This window comes from Drosophila sulfurigaster, chromosome 3 (genome assembly GCF_023558435.1).
Source record: "Drosophila sulfurigaster albostrigata strain 15112-1811.04 chromosome 3, ASM2355843v2, whole genome shotgun sequence".
NCBI lineage: Eukaryota > Metazoa > Arthropoda > Insecta > Diptera > Drosophilidae > Drosophila > Drosophila sulfurigaster.
Window position 1 is genome coordinate 7,907,644 of NC_084883.1, and position 15,809 is coordinate 7,923,452.

General features: G+C 43.0%; 5 protein-coding genes across 6 annotated transcripts; 3 read left to right on the forward strand and 2 right to left on the reverse strand.

Annotated features, from left to right (window-relative positions):
* Positions 1-20: 20 nt before the first annotated feature.
* On the forward strand, positions 21-3,313 carry LOC133844692 (WD and tetratricopeptide repeats protein 1). 2 transcript variants are annotated; one of them, XM_062278785.1, is made up of 3 exons: positions 21-184; positions 278-1,069; positions 1,132-3,313. In XM_062278785.1, the coding sequence occupies exons 2-3, from the start codon at positions 283-285 to the stop codon at positions 2,340-2,342; spliced, it is 1,998 nt and encodes a 665-aa protein (XP_062134769.1). In that variant the 5' UTR covers positions 21-184; positions 278-282; the 3' UTR covers positions 2,343-3,313. The 2 variants fall into 2 exon arrangements, with proteins under 2 accessions (XP_062134769.1, XP_062134770.1); XM_062278786.1 differs by having other exon boundaries at positions 36-190.
* Positions 3,017-6,885, reverse strand: LOC133844695 (longitudinals lacking protein-like). Its single transcript, XM_062278789.1, has 4 exons — positions 6,747-6,885; positions 4,408-4,672; positions 4,048-4,134; positions 3,017-3,983 (listed from the first exon to the last, which is right to left on the reverse strand). The coding sequence occupies exons 2-4, from the start codon at positions 4,507-4,509 to the stop codon at positions 3,789-3,791; spliced, it is 384 nt and encodes a 127-aa protein (XP_062134773.1). The 5' UTR covers positions 4,510-4,672; positions 6,747-6,885; the 3' UTR covers positions 3,017-3,788.
* On the forward strand, positions 6,874-8,986 carry LOC133844693 (nitric oxide-associated protein 1). Its single transcript, XM_062278787.1, has 2 exons — positions 6,874-7,412; positions 7,468-8,986. The coding sequence occupies exons 1-2, from the start codon at positions 6,933-6,935 to the stop codon at positions 8,938-8,940; spliced, it is 1,953 nt and encodes a 650-aa protein (XP_062134771.1). The 5' UTR covers positions 6,874-6,932; the 3' UTR covers positions 8,941-8,986.
* Positions 8,987-9,280: 294 nt separating this feature from the next.
* Positions 9,281-13,054, forward strand: LOC133840504 (CTTNBP2 N-terminal-like protein). The gene is made up of 4 exons (XM_062272368.1): positions 9,281-10,336; positions 10,396-10,582; positions 10,652-10,785; positions 11,292-13,054. Exons 1-4 carry the CDS (start codon positions 9,529-9,531, stop codon positions 12,008-12,010), a joined length of 1,848 nt encoding a protein of 615 aa, XP_062128352.1. The 5' UTR covers positions 9,281-9,528; the 3' UTR covers positions 12,011-13,054.
* On the reverse strand, positions 12,891-15,658 carry LOC133840502 (nuclear pore complex protein Nup75). Its single transcript, XM_062272363.1, has 6 exons — positions 15,511-15,658; positions 14,273-15,456; positions 13,870-14,215; positions 13,612-13,802; positions 13,396-13,552; positions 12,891-13,331 (listed from the first exon to the last, which is right to left on the reverse strand). The coding sequence occupies exons 1-6, from the start codon at positions 15,535-15,537 to the stop codon at positions 13,200-13,202; spliced, it is 2,037 nt and encodes a 678-aa protein (XP_062128347.1). The 5' UTR covers positions 15,538-15,658; the 3' UTR covers positions 12,891-13,199.
* Positions 15,659-15,809: the final 151 nt, after the last annotated feature.

Below are 15,809 nucleotides of genomic sequence, written 5' to 3' on the forward strand. Positions count from 1 at the left end.
CATCCGCTTGCACTGCGAATTGTACATTGAGCGATTGCAACGTGTGTGAGCCACGCCGAGCAAAACAAAAATTAAGAGCACACAAAAAAAAAAATAATAAACACAGCAGGCGAGGCGAACGAGAAACTACAAAAAAGGGGGCAACTGGGAACTGGGTGTAAAAGGGCAAAGCGGCAACGCAAAGGTAAAGGTAAAGGCATGGCAATAATGCAATAATAAATTGAGCAAGTTTCATAATAACCATCCTCTAAACAATTTACGCGCACAACCCAAACAGAGATAATGTCGAGCGATGAACTGCCGCTGTGGCGTACCAAGTATTCGAGTTCGCGTTATCAACGGCACGAGAGTGACAGACAGCGGACGCCCTTGAACGCCAGCTCGTTGCACTGGCAGCGTCAACAATTCGGCTGCTCGGCTGTCGATGAACAGTTGCGTCGCCGGCTCCAGGCGTCGCCCGCTTACATCGATCGCCTCGAACAGGAGACACTGCTTACTGGCCACGAGGGCTGTGTCAACTGCCTGGAGTGGACCAGCGATGGCCTGTTGCTGGCATCAGGCTCCGATGACTACAAGGTGATGATCTGGGATCCATTTCGCAAGCGACGCGTTCAAACTATCAACACCAAGCATCTGGGTAACATATTCTCGGTCAAATTTCTGCCCCGGCACAACAATAACATTGTGGCCACATGTGGCGCCGATAAGTTCATCTATGTCTATGATATCAATCATGGAAACGAAACGCTCTTCTCCTGCAATTGTCATTTGATGCGTGTTAAGCGCCTGGCCACCGCTCCGGATTCGCCGCACATCTTCTGGTCAGCGGGCGAAGATGGCAGCATACTGCAGCTAGACATGCGGGAGCCACATCGATGCCGCAGCACTGGCGAGGAGCAGCTGACAAGCGGTAGCGGCGGCGTACGATTGCTCAGCCTGTCCAGCCAAGTGGAATCCACCACAGAGGCAAAGTGCCTGGCCATAAATCCGCGACGCACCGAGTATCTAGCTGTGGGAGCCAACGATCCCTATGCGCGTGTCTTTGATCGCCGCATGTTGCCAGACGAAGGTATAGTATTCGGCTCTCTTTGGAAAGTCATTAATCCCGCGTCCATTAATTTTTCCAACCAGCCAACAGCTGTGTCTCCTATTATGCACCTGGACAGATTGTGAAGAACATTAGTCGCAACATCGAGCATGAATCTCGCACCGTTACCTATCTCACCTTTAACAATTACAACTCAACGGAACTGCTCGTGAATATGGGATGTGAACACATCTATCGCTATGATCTGCATAATGCCACGCCGCCCATTTTCTATGAGCTCCCAGAGTACACGGCAACGCCTGTGGAAACGGACGCCGAGCAGGAGACGGACGAGCATGTGGATACTGCAATTAGTCTGGATGCCAAGGCAGCCATCACAACGTGCAAGAAGGAACAAAAACGTCGCACACTGCCCAGCAGCATTGAACGGCACAAGAAGCTGGGCAACGAACACTTGGGTAATGGCAAGCTGCTAGCGGCAGTGGATGCCTATTCGGCTGCCTTGGCCGAGTATCCAAAGGGCGAGGTGCTTTACTTGAATCGGGCTACGGCGCTGATGCGACGCGGCTGGTTTGGGGACATCTATGCGGCACTGCGTGATTGCCACGAGGCGTTGCGTTTGGATCCCACGTATGTGAAGGCGCATTATCGTCTGGCACATGCGTTGCTCGAGCTTCATCGACCACAGGAGGCGGACAAGTGTCTGCAGGAGCTGATACAGCGTTTTCCTAACTTTGCCATCAATCCTGGTGTGCTTCGGCTGCACAAGAAGATTCGCGAGAATCAACAGCAGCAGTCGGGTGAATTGTCGGGACAATCGTCGGAGCACGAGCCAGTGTTCATTGAGAGCGAACTTAGCTATTTGCGCTTGACCGATGATGAGTATGCGTTGCGTCGAACTGCCAAAGATTATAAGCAGCGATATGTGGGCCATTGCAACATCACCACGGACATCAAGGAGGCCAACTATTTGGGTTTTAATGGCGAATTCATTGCCGCCGGCTCCGATGATGGCAACTTCTACATTTGGGAGGGCGAAACGGCTAAAATCCGAGCAGTGTATCGGGCGGATGGGGCGATTGTCAATTGCGTTCAGCCGCATCCTGATATCTGCATGCTAGCCACAAGTGGCATCGATAATGATATCAAGATCTGGTCACCATGCGCGCCCAGCGCCGAGGAACGACCCAATCTCATTTGCGACGTGGCGCGTTATGTTGGCGTCAATCAGGAGAAGATGCGCACCGATCCATTCGAACTGAATACGCGCAATGCGTATTGTTTAAATAATTAAAAATATCTAAACACACTCATTTAGCATAATATACAAAAGAATCGAATCTAGTTTTCAAATTGAAATCAAATTTGCAATATAGTTCATGCAATCGCATGGGCTAAAAACGAAATCTCCCCAATCATTTCTGCTAACGAATATTGGGCAGCTTAAATAAATAATATTAGTGTAATTTGTAAGAGCCTCAAATACATTTTGTTAAAATTGTGAATGAAACATACTAATGCATAACATAATAAATGTTATAAACGAACTCGAATGCAAATCGAATTGTCCCACACAATAATTACAATTTGTTGTATTTTTGGAATTATTTTGTTTATTTATCGTAGTTATTTAAATCTATGCTCACATGTATACATATACATACATATAAATATTTTACTTTATGTAATAATATTCAAGTATCGTTTTGTTTTTGTTTTCTTTTGTTTGTTTTTTTTTATATCTGTTTCATCAATTTTATGTTTACTATCATTAAAAAACTAAGTAGAATTGATAGCTTCACATGAAAGTTGCTTCACATCGCAAACGGTGAACGTTATTATTTTAAAAATATATATAGTAATTATGGGTAGATGAAAGTTGAAAAATACCTTGAAAACAGTTGAAACTTTAAAGTATTTAAAATTGTTTGCATTAAGATGTAAGGTATTTTTTTTATTTTGTTTATATATTATTTACTTAAATGTTGTTCATTCATATTTCTCTGTCTCTCAGTGAGGTGTTTTTTTGTTTCTTTTCTTTTGTGAAGGAGGGTGGAGGTGTGTGTGGAGCGAATGGTGTTGTGGTTGTTTTTAGTTAGTGACTTAAAAACTAACTGAATGTGTTTTCTTGTAAATATTCGCGCGGGCGTGCGGATGATTTTCTTTTAACTTTCTACTTGCACATTTTTTCACACTATATATTATTATGTATAATTATGCGTCTATATATTCTTTATGAATTCTCTTTTAATTACTTTACAAAAGTGCGTTTTTTTTGTTTTGTTTTGGGTTGTCCATATTTTGCCTTTTTTACAGTGTGTGGTTTATGTGTGTTTTTAAGAATATGTTACAAACTATTTTAAGATGAAATTAAAAATACGATACAAATCAAGTTCAATGGGTCGACAGGGTTTATAAATATTGCAGTTGGTAATGGTTAATTTTGAGGGTTCATAATCATAAACTTCACTTTAGTTTGAACTGTGATACCTGTCAATTGCTATCAATATGTGAGTTTTGAATGGTATGAATAGGTTATCGAAATGAACTTTGTATGTGTGTCATTTTTGTGTATGTGTCGTATATATCTCAAATGTTTCTCTTTTTCTTTTTGTAATTTTCCACTATTTTCGTATTTCAATTTTTTGTTATGGTTGTTGGAATTTTGCTTTGTTTTCTTGCTTGCATATATAAGTTTCTTATAGTTGTGTATTTATGTGTATTATTGGTTTAAATACCATCAACCCTCCCGTTTTATAGAACTAGGTGTCTCTGCTAAGCCTTTCACCTTGAGTCGATCAGCAGTTTTAAGAAATGCCGGCAGCTGTTCTTGCGAAACATTCACTTCGCCGGCATACATAAACTCCAATATTGCCTGCAGGTGGATGTAGGAGACATCTTTCAGTATGATAATGGGATGCTTTGACGGATTCTCCTTTAAAATGAAATAGGAGTTTAGTAAATATTGTCATTGTTATTTCACGATTCTGTTCACTTACCTCCAATAGAGCCTTGAAGTAGGGACTGCAAGCTGAAAGCACCATTTTGTGTGCTTTGCAGGTTTGTCCTTCGCAGGCGAGTGTTACCTGTAAGGGAAAAATCAAATCCAAGTCATAAGGAAATCATTACAATTTTCCCCAACACAAAAGCATAACAAATGGCAGAGTAAAGCAAAACTACAAAAAAACAGGTAGATGATGGGCAGGTAGAAACGAATGGCGTATAAAAATGACCATGCCAAGAGTTGGTTGATGGTGAGTTGGCTTATTATTATTATTGTTGTGGAAACAGTTGAAACATTTTTCGAAACACCCAAATGAATAATCTCCCACGAAAAGAAAAAAGGGCTTAGTACTTACGTCTGTGAAGCTCTTCTCATCGCGCAAGTGACGGAACGAGGTCACCATATTCGTTTGAAAATCGTTCCATTTTAGAAAGAATTGTTGATCCGACGACATCATGTAGAAGCTTTTGTTTTTTGTGGTTCTGGGAGAGCGTTCAAAAGAAAACGCGCACTCACAACAGCAGTTGTTGTTGTTGTGATATAGGCAGGAGAAATTTAGATGCGCGGCCAAAAGGTTTCCAGTACAAATTGCTCGTAATACTTGTTTTTATATTTGATTTCTGCAAAGTACAAAAATTTTAAATATATTGCAATAACAACAAAACGTGACATTAAAGTAGCACAGCCAAATTAAAATAAGCACAAACTTGGCGAAATTTGTTGTTTTTTTTTTTGTGTTTTTGTGCGATAAAAGCACAAAGCCCCACTTTTTTGAGTGTGACCGTTGCGAGAGAGCAAAACCGAACCGAACTGGCAAATTGCGAAAGAGCTGCCGCGCTGACGCTGTCGCTATCGTTTTAACCGTTGCACAACCAGCCGAGAAAAACAACAACAGCAACGACGATTCACTCGTAGTCCAAAAAACATTCTATACAATAGCAAGAAAAGTGTTTTGCGCAGCCGCAATGTGCAACACCAACGGAATGTACTTTGTGTGTGTTGGAAAATGTCAAATGTGCAAAGCTGCCCCCAGTAAAATAACAACATTAAGAAAAAAGAGAACGACAAAGGTTAAACAGAAATCTCAAAAACTCGCGATTCGCTCGTGTGCCGCGCTCACTTTGAATGCCTTTCACTTTTCAAGGCAATTTCTGCATTTTAGTCATTTGCGTTGCTTATTTGAATTTTTAGTAGCTCCCGCACAGTGTACATATAAGATATATAAGTCGAACGGCATTCTTGAATATTTTATATTAATAACACTTTTAATGCATTTTCATGGCAGCCCATATTTCCATTTCAAAAAATTATATACATACAAATATATTATCATCGAGAAATACTTTTACTAAACCGAGATTGCTGCAATTGTTCCACTGTGCAGACAACATGTGTTGTGGTTGCGACAGCCGCTGGGACTGGGACCAGCTTGTTGACGCTACCATATGCGCTACACTTGCGCCGGCTGTGTGTGGGCGGCCTAAGGAAACACTGACAGACATACACCGAGTAGCGAGTACAAACTTCGTCTAAGAGCGCTTCACTTACAGCAATGGATCCAACACACTTACACATATCGCATACACAAACACATGCACTCTTGGCTAAGCGCTCTCAACTTTCAACTGCCGTTATGATTTCGCAATTACATTACAACACCAACAATAACAGCAGCAACAACTACTACATCGACGAGCAGACATTTGCTGGAAATTTCAGTTGCATTGGTGTGAGTACGTGTGCTTCTATGAAATGCAACTGTCTCACTTGCACTAGTTTGAAACAGCAGTTGGGCCCGCGCAGCAATAAGAAAAGACGTCGAATGATGTTGAAATTGTCTAATTTTGTATTACTATTGGTGGACTATTGATTTTTCTTTTCCACCTTGTTCTGTTCGCACACCAATAAGTAAAAAAAAAACTCCCACAATTGCATATTTCATTATAAAGAAAATACCAGTTTTAAGCCTCAGCAAAGACAACAACAGAGAAGAAATACAAAACAAAAAAGAGTACCGAAGCTCTAGGGAGCGCATTGAGGGACAATTTGAAACGAGTTGGAATGAAAGTTGCAACACTCACAAAATTGATGAGCCGCTCTCGCAAATGTTTCTGTTGTTGTCGTCGTGTATTACTCAACATGGCGCTCACAACAACAATATATGTATGTATGTAGAAAGAAGAGGCAAAGGAACGAAGAAATGTGCGAGAGTCGTTGTTGTTGCTGCTGCCTAGACAATGGCGGCGACGGGCAACGGCGGTAGCTGTTCGTGTGGCATGCCACAACAACAAATGTTTGGATTTTCACCATTGTATTGATAACTTGTACAATTGCTTTTGCACATTTCTGTATTTATTTATGCAAATATTATTGTAATATTGTAGTTTAAAATTAGGTCGCGCTTCGTTTTACTTTGATTCATATACACTGACACATACACGAACGCAACGCAACACACAGCACGCTCACAAATTCACACACACATACACACACTGGCGCACACATACACTTGTGTCTTTTTCTACACTTTCCTAATCGCCATTGGCTTGCACTCTGTACTTTTACCAATTTGTACTTTGTGCAATTGAATAATGTATATTGCAAATGCAATTTGTGTGTGCTTTGTACACGTTTTTCGCTTCTTTTTTGTCTCAATTTAATACATACACGCTTTTTTAGCACGCACTCACTCACCTTCTGTACACGCTCTGCTTTCGCTAATGCTTGCTTTGCTGCTTTCTTTTTTCTCTTTTCCGACGAGTGTTTTTTGCTTTTTTCGACACGCTTCTCAACACTTAACGCACACACAGTGCACTGTTCAACAGCACTGAACATAGTGTCATAGCTATTAGACAATGTTTGAATGTCAAATTCCCAAAAATGTTGAAAACATCGTGTTTCATCAAAAGGTTGAATGAAAATTTATATTGCACTTGCAAAAGGTTACAAAATACAACAGCCAATGCCAATCAGAGTTTCCGCCAAAAGGCATGGGAGGCGGCCCGAGAACGTTATGTCAACTACGAGCATGTGCACTACAGCTCTTTTCTCGAGCACAATTTGGCGCCGCTGGGCAAGATGAAGCATCTGAGTCCCTCGGTATTTCCTCCATTACATGTACTACTGGAGATTGACCGCAAGATGGCGCCACAATCTATACCACCGTATCCCAAGAACTGGATGGAGGACTATGAATTTTATGCGGGTGGAAGCGAAGGCGATTCAGGGTTAATAGATTCCAAGCATGGAACACCGGATGCTTCAGTCTCCCCATCAACAGTGCCTTGCAACGGATGTGGTGCGCATTTACACTGCGCTAGTAGCTCCATGCCCGGCTACATTCCCAGCGAGATCTTTAAGGTTTGCAAAACTATACATAATATTGAAAAAGTATAAATTGAGTTTGAATTTGCAGGGTCGTTCTGATCTTGAGCTAAGAACTATCACTTGTCAGCGCTGTCACTTTCTCAAACACTACAACATAGCACTAGATGTCGAGGTGCCCGCATCTGCCTATGTGGAAACTATATCGCGCATTCAGGATAAATTTGCACTGGCCATCATCATTGTGGATTTACTCGATTTGCCCGGTTCCATCTGGCCAGGCATGCAGCAAGTTCTGGGCGCCAAGCGTCCCGTCTTTCTGGTCGGCAACAAGGTGGATTTGTTGCCGCGCGACTCCAACAGCTACCTGAACCATGTACAGAACTGCCTAAAAGATCAATTCGTGCAGCACGGCGGCTTTGATGCCCTCAACATTAAGAATGTCAGCCTAATATCAGCTAAAACGGGCTTCGGCATTGAAGAACTCATCACGAAGCTCCACAAGATTTGGCAATACAAGGGCGATGTATATTTGCTGGGCTGCACCAATGTTGGCAAGAGTACGCTGTTCAATATATTGCTGAATTCGGATTATTGTCGCCCAGAGGCTAGTGAACTAGTGCATAAAGCGACAACTTGTGCCTGGCCAGGCACCACCCTTCAAATGCTCAAGTTTCCTATATTGCGGCCCTCGGATATGCGTGTATATCATCGCTTTAAGCGGCTGTTGTCGGAGCGTGCCCAGCGCGCATCACTGGAAAAACTGCGCCGCGACCAGGCTAGGGACTCACCGGGAGCAACTGAATCAGCTCAACTCATTGGCCACGTGGGACGCACCTTCGAGCAACGCACGAATGTGGATGATGCCTTCGCTATGGCAACGGGTACTAAGCCCATTACGTCCCTCAACGAGCGCCAGAAGGAATACCGCCAGGCACGTTGGGTGTTCGATACTCCTGGTGTTATGCAGCCAGATCAAATTACACCGCTGCTCACCACGGAAGAGCTGCTGCACCTGCAACCGACGAGAATGCTGAAACCCCGAGCACTTCGCCTGGCACCCAATATGTCGCTATTTGTCGGTGGTTTGGCTCGCATTGATCTGATTGAGCTCAACAGCGATTGGGCAAAATTGTTTGTATTTACGGTAGACATATTGCCGCTGCTTGTTACTGACACGGTGCAAGCTGATGCTATATATAAGCGTTATCTGGGAACCCCGTTGCTGGGGGTGCCGCTCCCTGGTGAGGATCAGACTCGCTTGCACCGCTGGCCGGGATTGCAGTGTCAAACGGAAGACATTGTGGTGCAAAGTGGTGGACCAGTTGCCAAAGAACGGTCTGAAAAACGATTGAATTGTGATATAACTCTAAGCTCAGCAGGATGGCTGGGACTCTTGTTGCCTGATAATTCGGAGAGCGTTTGGAGAGTTTGGACTCCTCAAGCGGCGGGTGTTTATGTGAGGCAGCCATCGTTGATTCCTTTGGCAAATCGTTTAGTGGGCAAACGCATACGAAACTCGTTGGCTTACAATACGTCGAAGCCTTTTGTTTATAGAAAATAGTATAGATTGTTATTGCGATGCTAATAAATTGTCAGTTTTGAAATAACGCGCAAGTTTCGTTCAATTTATTTGACGACGTTTTTTCTTTACGAGGACGAAAAATACACCGAAAATATACTGTCGGTTGGTCTATTTACAATGGATTTTTTTGTAAATTAGTGACTTTATTAATTATCTTTGAAATTAACTGACTGTGAATCTTGTTAGTCTTCAAGTAAATTAAGATTAAATAAAAAATAAATGATATTTAAAATAATAAAAATAAATAAATAAGGTGTTACCAAACTAACAATTATGGGCAGGTGGGTTCTTAAAATAGTATATTTTGAAAAGCAAGCTGCGGTCGCACTGATTGCATCTAACAAAAAGTATCCAGTTTTTCACGGCAACAAAGAATTTTAGGGGAAAGAATTAAGACAAATTATCGCAAAGTACGGGCATTAAAATGTCATAAAAACACCGCAATACAGCGGCGAGAAGTGCAATAAATTAGTGCAAACATTAGATATCGATTCGAACAACTAAAACGCAGTCCCGACAAAAGCCACCCACATTTTCGTTGTATATGCTGTAAAGAAATTCAGGATAATGGAGCAAACCTCCGGCAGCAACATTGCCGCCGAGCAAGAGCTGGACTTGAACTGTGCCACAGCCACAGCCGCTTGCAGCAGCAGTGACAGCGTAACCGTAAATGCCTCACACGAGTTCCAAACCATGAAACCGGGTGCAGGCCAAAAGCTGCAGCATCAACAACAGCAGCAGTTGGGCAATGGACGCACCGAATTGCCGCACAGCGAGCTGGTGAAGATGCTCTACTACTTGGAGGGCGAACTGCAGGCACGCGACGTTTGCATTGCTGCACTGCGCAACGAGCGTGTGAAGCAACTAATTACACAATTGCGAACAAAGCGAGTGCAGCCAAATGATCCTTATGCATCGCTATTTCGCGATAAGATCGCCCTTAATGGCAACTTAATATCTCGCGAGTCGTCCACACAGGCCGCTCATGCCGAGATGGAAGTGCGCCAGATTATTGAGCAGCAAATGGAGCAACAGTATCAGATGGTCAGCAAGCAGCGTGGAACGCATGTGCGCATGGTAAACATACTAACCGAATCGCTGGAGAACAATCAGCGAATGTTGCAGCAGCTGGAGGAGGAGAGGCGCAAGCATGAGCACGACACTGCTCAAGGGGACGATATAACCTACGGACTGGAAATGGAGCGCACCAAGTTGCGACAGCAGTTGGAAGCTGAGCATGCTCAGGTCGCGAACATGGAGAAGGATCTCAAGAAGCTGCAGGAGACGCTTGAGTACGAGCGCAACAGGCAGAAGCAAATTGTACTGTTGCTTATTGCTGAGCGCAAAAAAATCTTGATGAAGTACATTGAAGAGGGTAAGTGCTCCTCTATAGGAAATCATTAAAACCTTTCAATATCATGGGTTTATTTGCAGGCAAGCGATCTGAGGACTTGGCTCAAATATTGGCCGAGGAGAAGCAGCGGTCGGATACCATAGCGGAAGGCTTAGAGGAAGAAAGTAAAAAGTCGCTGCGTATGGAAGAGGAGCTGGAGAAGCAAACGCAGTCAATGGAGCTGGAACGCAAAGCATTAATGGCCAAACTGGCCAAGGAAGAGCAGCGGTATGCTTCAAAATTGAACTCTGTGCGTAGTTTAATCGCTTATATAATACAATTTTGTGTATTTTGCAGTGTCAAAGAGCTGGAGCAGGAGCTGAACATGCTCCGTACCGATCACGAAGCACTGAAGAAGCAGCATCAACAGCAGCAATCGGTGGCAAGTGGCTCAGCAGTGGCAGCTGCCACGAAGACGCGCCAGTTTAGTGGTAAGTGTAATGTCATCTGTTTCCCTTTTATTTTCAGATTATCATTTAATCTCTTTTGATTTATATTTATTTTGAATTAATCTATAATATTACCAACTTTTTTTTACGTGAACTTCTCAAAGATGAAATCTTTTGTTAGAGAAAAACTTATGCAAGGTGATTTGAAGAACTCTTTTCTAGTCTCGTTCTCGTGACGAATGCACCTCCAATACAACAACTAAAGCATCCGCCTCCTCACAGACACCACAATAACACACACACCAAACACTCAATCATTCACAAGCTTAGCTATAAGTAATAAGTAATCATGCCAGCTAAAGCTAAGTTACGAATCTGAGGATTATCCTACTTGTCCAGTCGAGTATTCGCTATCCGTTGTGGTGTTGAGTGCCATATTCTTGACCACGCTTGCCTCATCATATTATTTTATTTCTTTGTAATTTTTTGTTGTTGAATGCTAATTTTGTTTGGCTTGTTTGACATTTGATTTTTGCACATTTTTCCAGATGAGGCATGTGCCACGCCCGTGGTAAACATTGCGAAAATCGTGCAACCAACCGCCACAGTGAGCAGCATGCCGGTGTCCGGTCCCCAGACGGGCATCGCCCGATCCATAGTGCCAGGTCAGAACATTCGTAGCGGCGCCGCCGTCGTCGGCATCGCCACAGCGCCAACTGGCATCGCCAGCGCAGTCACAGCCCCTTCATCTCTGGCTGCCGTAAACCACAACAGTAGTGGCGTCACCAACAATAACAACAACAACGCCACTAGCACAGATGGTGCTGTGGCAGCTAACAATGTGGCAGCTCCCCCATCGCCATCGCCGGCCAAAATGCAGCCAACGGCAACCATACAACGTGCACCGGGCGGCAAGTATGCAGCACTGGCAGCAGCCGCTGCTTTGGATCAGACCTCAACGCCACCGCATCCGCATCCAGTGCCCATTGCTGTGCCACCAGTCACTGTACCGCCGGCTGGGGCACGCGGCGCTCCGCCACCCATACCGACCAAGCCAATAGTACCGCCAAAGCGGGAGCCATCGCTGTCCCGCTTGGGCTCTATTACCAGTGGCAGTGTGGCTGCCACGGCAGCTATTGCCGCTGCAGCGGCGGCAGCCACGGCTGCAGTGGCGGCTAGTGCAACCACAACAACAACGGCATCCACGACGAGCGTGGCAGCGGCAGCGGCAACAGCGACTGCTGCGACCACGGCGAAGCATAATTAGGCAACCTCCTAGACATCTTTCGACTTATATACGCGAATTATATACCATATTCTACCATATAGCACATACATGTATATGTATTTATATATATATGTGTGTATATATAGCGAAAGCTAAAGCGAGAATACTCAATGAAGACCGAACATAGCTCCACATTCTAATTACTTCTTTAGAGAGTGTCCCTCAACTCTCACTCTGCGTTCTCGATCGTCTTATTATGCCAAAACTCGGATAGTTGCCACATTTCCTACCCACATACGCAGCGTACTCACACACTTAAGTTCTCCTCGAGTTGAGGCAAATTGACTTTGAAAGTTTTGCCTAGCATTTGGATTGTTTACGTTATATATTTTTTATGGATTATCAAATCAAATGATGTGCTTTAGTTTTGAAAAGTATTGTCATCGCTTAGCTGAGCCCATACTTCCCTGTGTAGTTGCGTGTTCCCTATGTAGTCTTTAGGAAATAACATTTGTACAAGGCCGTGCGATTCTCATAATGATAAAAGTAAAAGAACATTTAGTAATAATATTAATGCCCATATCTATATATATGTATGTATATCTCGTGTACTACTAATCCATTGTGCTCTGTGCGTTGTTTGTTAGTTCTTAGATGCATGATCATCATAAAACTCTGCAGCTATTTTACCATACTACTTGTAGTATCTATTCAAACTATCTGAATATGCTTTTACCTATAGTACATTTTAGGTTTTAATTTTGTTCTAAGTTTTGGCTTAAGCATTTTATAATTTGCCTTAAAACACATACAAACAAAAATTATCCTATAGATTAATGCGTTAAATTCCAAAAACAAAACAAAAACTCCCCTGTCCTAAAATATGTTATAACCAATTGCTAAAATTTTTGAAAATGAATTGCATTGTGGGCAAAACAAAAACAGAGTGCGACAGAATTTCTTTTAGTCAGAACGGGCAACTGATGAGGTCAGTCGTCAAGTAGAGTTGTTGGTACTTACAGTAAATATTAAATGATAGCCAGACAAAGAGGCACAAAATATACAAATTATAAAAAATAAAAATCAATAAAAACATTAAAAATTTACCAGAAATTAGTAATGCAACAATAAACGTTTACAAGATGATTAAGATTGCGATGTATTGGAAACCGAAATACACAATAAATTACACTATAAACAAAATACGTTTTGAAATTATTTTGAAAAATCACGATGCGGGCGCCGTATTCTCAATGATCATTGCTCTCGCAAGATTGCGAGCACACGCCAAGCGCATTAAGTCCAGAATTTCTTCGATATTTTCCACTCGATAATCTTTGAAAATGGTCTTCGAAGTTTGCTGAAAATTTAAAAAAAAAAAATAAATACAAATAGTAAATAAAAATATTAATTATTTGGCTTACATTGCTAAACTTTGCAGTGTTGAGCTTGTTGCGTTCTATTAGCGGCACAAGCTCCATCTCCAGATGCTGCAATATGGCAATTGTTTCCTTGGAAAATATCTTCGGATCCTCAGACTCCAGCAACGGTAATGCATCAATTAGCAGCGATGGCCAAAAACTACAAATTAAATTCTTATAATTCTTCCTCTATTTAACAGTTATTTTAGCGAAACTTACTAATCAGGGGTTATTCTTGAAGCCAAGAGGTTAATGAGCAGTTCGGCGCCGGACAAAAAGTCGCGCTGACGATAAAACTCATAGAATTCGTAGTACTTGGAGAGAAAGACCAAGCGAGGTGACAAAAACATGCGACCTCCAATGCTTGTGATCACGTCTTGGCAAAGCATAATGCCCGTCTTAGAATAGTGCTGTGTAAAGACATAAAGCTTATAGTTTAAAGATACAAAATGACTACCCCCACAGTGAACGACTTACCTTTAATATAAAGTCAGCAATGGCTGTGACTGCAAGAACATCCTTAGAGCGTATCGCCCATTCTAGTGCGCTGCCAAAGCGTTGATCATTGTAGGCACGCCTCGAAAGAACCTTGCAGATGTCTTGCTCGACATTGACGAGGCCGCGACGCTTGGCGAGTGCTAAGATCTTGAACGCTTGCCGTTCAGTTTTTAATGGAATGCGTGGCAGCAGCAACTCAATTGCCGCAATGCCCTCCTGATCACAATGATCCAAGTAATCAATGCCGAGTTGCCAGAGATTGTGTGTGGTCATCAAATAGCTGCCAAACTCAAAGATCATCGCATGTCGCAAGGCAGGCAGGTCTCTATTGTGGAGTGTCAGCATTACAAAAAGTTTAAGAAAAGATACAATTAATACTTACAGATTCTGCTGATCAAAATAGGTCTTGAGTTGGCCAGAGTGATAGATCAGATCGATCAGATGTGTGGCAAACCAGTGACTGTCATTTAGCTTTTGAGCTTCGTAAATGAACAGCTTGACATCGTGATCCATCAGCTGCCTAACCATGCGACTCATCTGTGTCATCTGCCAGTCGGGACGTAGCTGCGACCAGCGATTGTGCCAATTGGTGACAGCAATGCGCAGCTCGAAAGGCTTGCAAGTTGGTCGAGTATACAGCAAATAGCCGGGCAGAAACTCATACCAATCCTGCGACTTTAGAAGCTCTTCATCCCAGTGCTCATTGCTGCCCTTCACCAGCTGCATCAGTATCTCCAACTCTGGCTCAGCGGCAAACACCTGTGACACCAGTTTGCGGTCCAGGTCATTGTGCCAATACTCCCACTGGGAGCAGAACTTTTGCAGTGCATAACCATCCTGATAGATGGGCATGGCTTTCAGCACCATTTCGGCGGATTGATAAGCGGCCTGGTTGGCCTTGCGGTGCTGCGAGAGAATGGCACGCGTCACATCCAGGTGGCCGAGCATTACTAGTGTCCTTAACGTATCCCAGTAATTTTCAACTTCGCTTGCCTCCTCGGCCATCAGCAATAAGTCGGTAGCTCTATCTTCCGTGTGTGGATAGTGGAAGCGTGTCCATTCAAGAAGCTGGGGCACAATAAGCTGATTGTGGTGTTGCTGCATATAGAGTATTTCAAAGAGATACCACAGACACTCGATCGCATAAAATGTCATAATTGCATCCACATATTGTTGCTCCTTGGTTTCATCTTCCTGTATCTCGGGCATTTTCTTGGCATGCTCAAGTTTTTCCAGGCAGCAGCGTACTATGCTGCGATAAGTTCGCGATATTTTGATATATTCTGATGCCTTCTTGGTGCCATGCTGAACTTGACACATTGCTTGCAGTGTCTGAAATGTTGCATTCGTCTCTGACAACAAGCTGCGTAAGAGGGGCTCGGTGTAGAGGGACGATTCTTGTGCCATGTGAATCAGCACCATGTCCTGGCCAGCTGAGTCGCTGGGAGCATCGCGGGTGCTCCATTTTAAGGGACGGTAAGCGCTTAACGCTATTTTAGAGCCGCCGGGCACAAAACTTGCAGTGAGTGTGTTGCCACAACGTGTGGCGAGGGCATCGCCTAGTGCCTGCAAGCAAGAACTATTAATTTAAATTGATCAAATGTGTGTTAACTGTCTTACAAATGTGGGCAACGTATCATCATTCATTTTCACAACAATTTAATCCGAACTCTTAACAAAACAACACTTTTAGAGAAGCGCGTTTTTATGCGGCAAATATTATTGAGTGTGACCGTGCGTGGTATTTCAAAATATACATAGCTCTGTTGGTATCGACAATATTGGTGAACATGGCTGCTTAAAAGAGTGACAAAAAGCGTTGGCAATTGTAAAGCTTTCACTTGTTATTAGGGCTGTCGAATGATTTAAAAATATACTATATATAATATATTCTTTTACGAAAAAATATAAAAATATAT

Excerpts from the sequence above, each read along its gene's own strand:
- LOC133840502 (XM_062272363.1), bottom strand. The coding sequence starts at position 15,537 with ATGAATGATGATACGTTGCCCACATTT. Across the intron at positions 14,216-14,272 it reads TATTTTGATCAGCAGAATCT|AGACCTGCCTGCCTTGCGAC; the intron begins GTAAGTATTAAT and ends ACTCCACAATAG. Across the intron at positions 13,332-13,395 it reads ACACTGCAAAGTTTAGCAAT|CAAACTTCGAAGACCATTTT; the intron begins GTAAGCCAAATA and ends TTAAATTTTCAG.
- LOC133844693 (XM_062278787.1), top strand. The coding sequence starts at position 6,933 with ATGTTGAAAACATCGTGTTTCATCAAAAGGTTGAATGAAAATTTATAT. Across the intron at positions 7,413-7,467 it reads TTCCCAGCGAGATCTTTAAG|GGTCGTTCTGATCTTGAGCT; the intron begins GTTTGCAAAACT and ends TTGAATTTGCAG.
- LOC133844692 (XM_062278785.1), top strand. The coding sequence starts at position 283 with ATGTCGAGCGATGAACTGCCGCTGTGGCGTACCAAGTATTCGAGTTCG. Across the intron at positions 1,070-1,131 it reads CCGCATGTTGCCAGACGAAG|CCAACAGCTGTGTCTCCTAT; the intron begins GTATAGTATTCG and ends TTTTCCAACCAG.
- LOC133844695 (XM_062278789.1), bottom strand. The coding sequence starts at position 4,509 with ATGATGTCGTCGGATCAACAATTCTTTCTAAAATGGAACGATTTTCAA. Across the intron at positions 4,135-4,407 it reads ATGAGAAGAGCTTCACAGAC|GTAACACTCGCCTGCGAAGG; the intron begins GTAAGTACTAAG and ends TTTCCCTTACAG. Across the intron at positions 3,984-4,047 it reads ACTTCAAGGCTCTATTGGAG|GAGAATCCGTCAAAGCATCC; the intron begins GTAAGTGAACAG and ends TTCATTTTAAAG.
- LOC133840504 (XM_062272368.1), top strand. The coding sequence starts at position 9,529 with ATGGAGCAAACCTCCGGCAGCAACATTGCCGCCGAGCAAGAGCTGGAC. Across the intron at positions 10,337-10,395 it reads GATGAAGTACATTGAAGAGG|GCAAGCGATCTGAGGACTTG; the intron begins GTAAGTGCTCCT and ends GTTTATTTGCAG. Across the intron at positions 10,786-11,291 it reads GAAGACGCGCCAGTTTAGTG|ATGAGGCATGTGCCACGCCC; the intron begins GTAAGTGTAATG and ends ACATTTTTCCAG.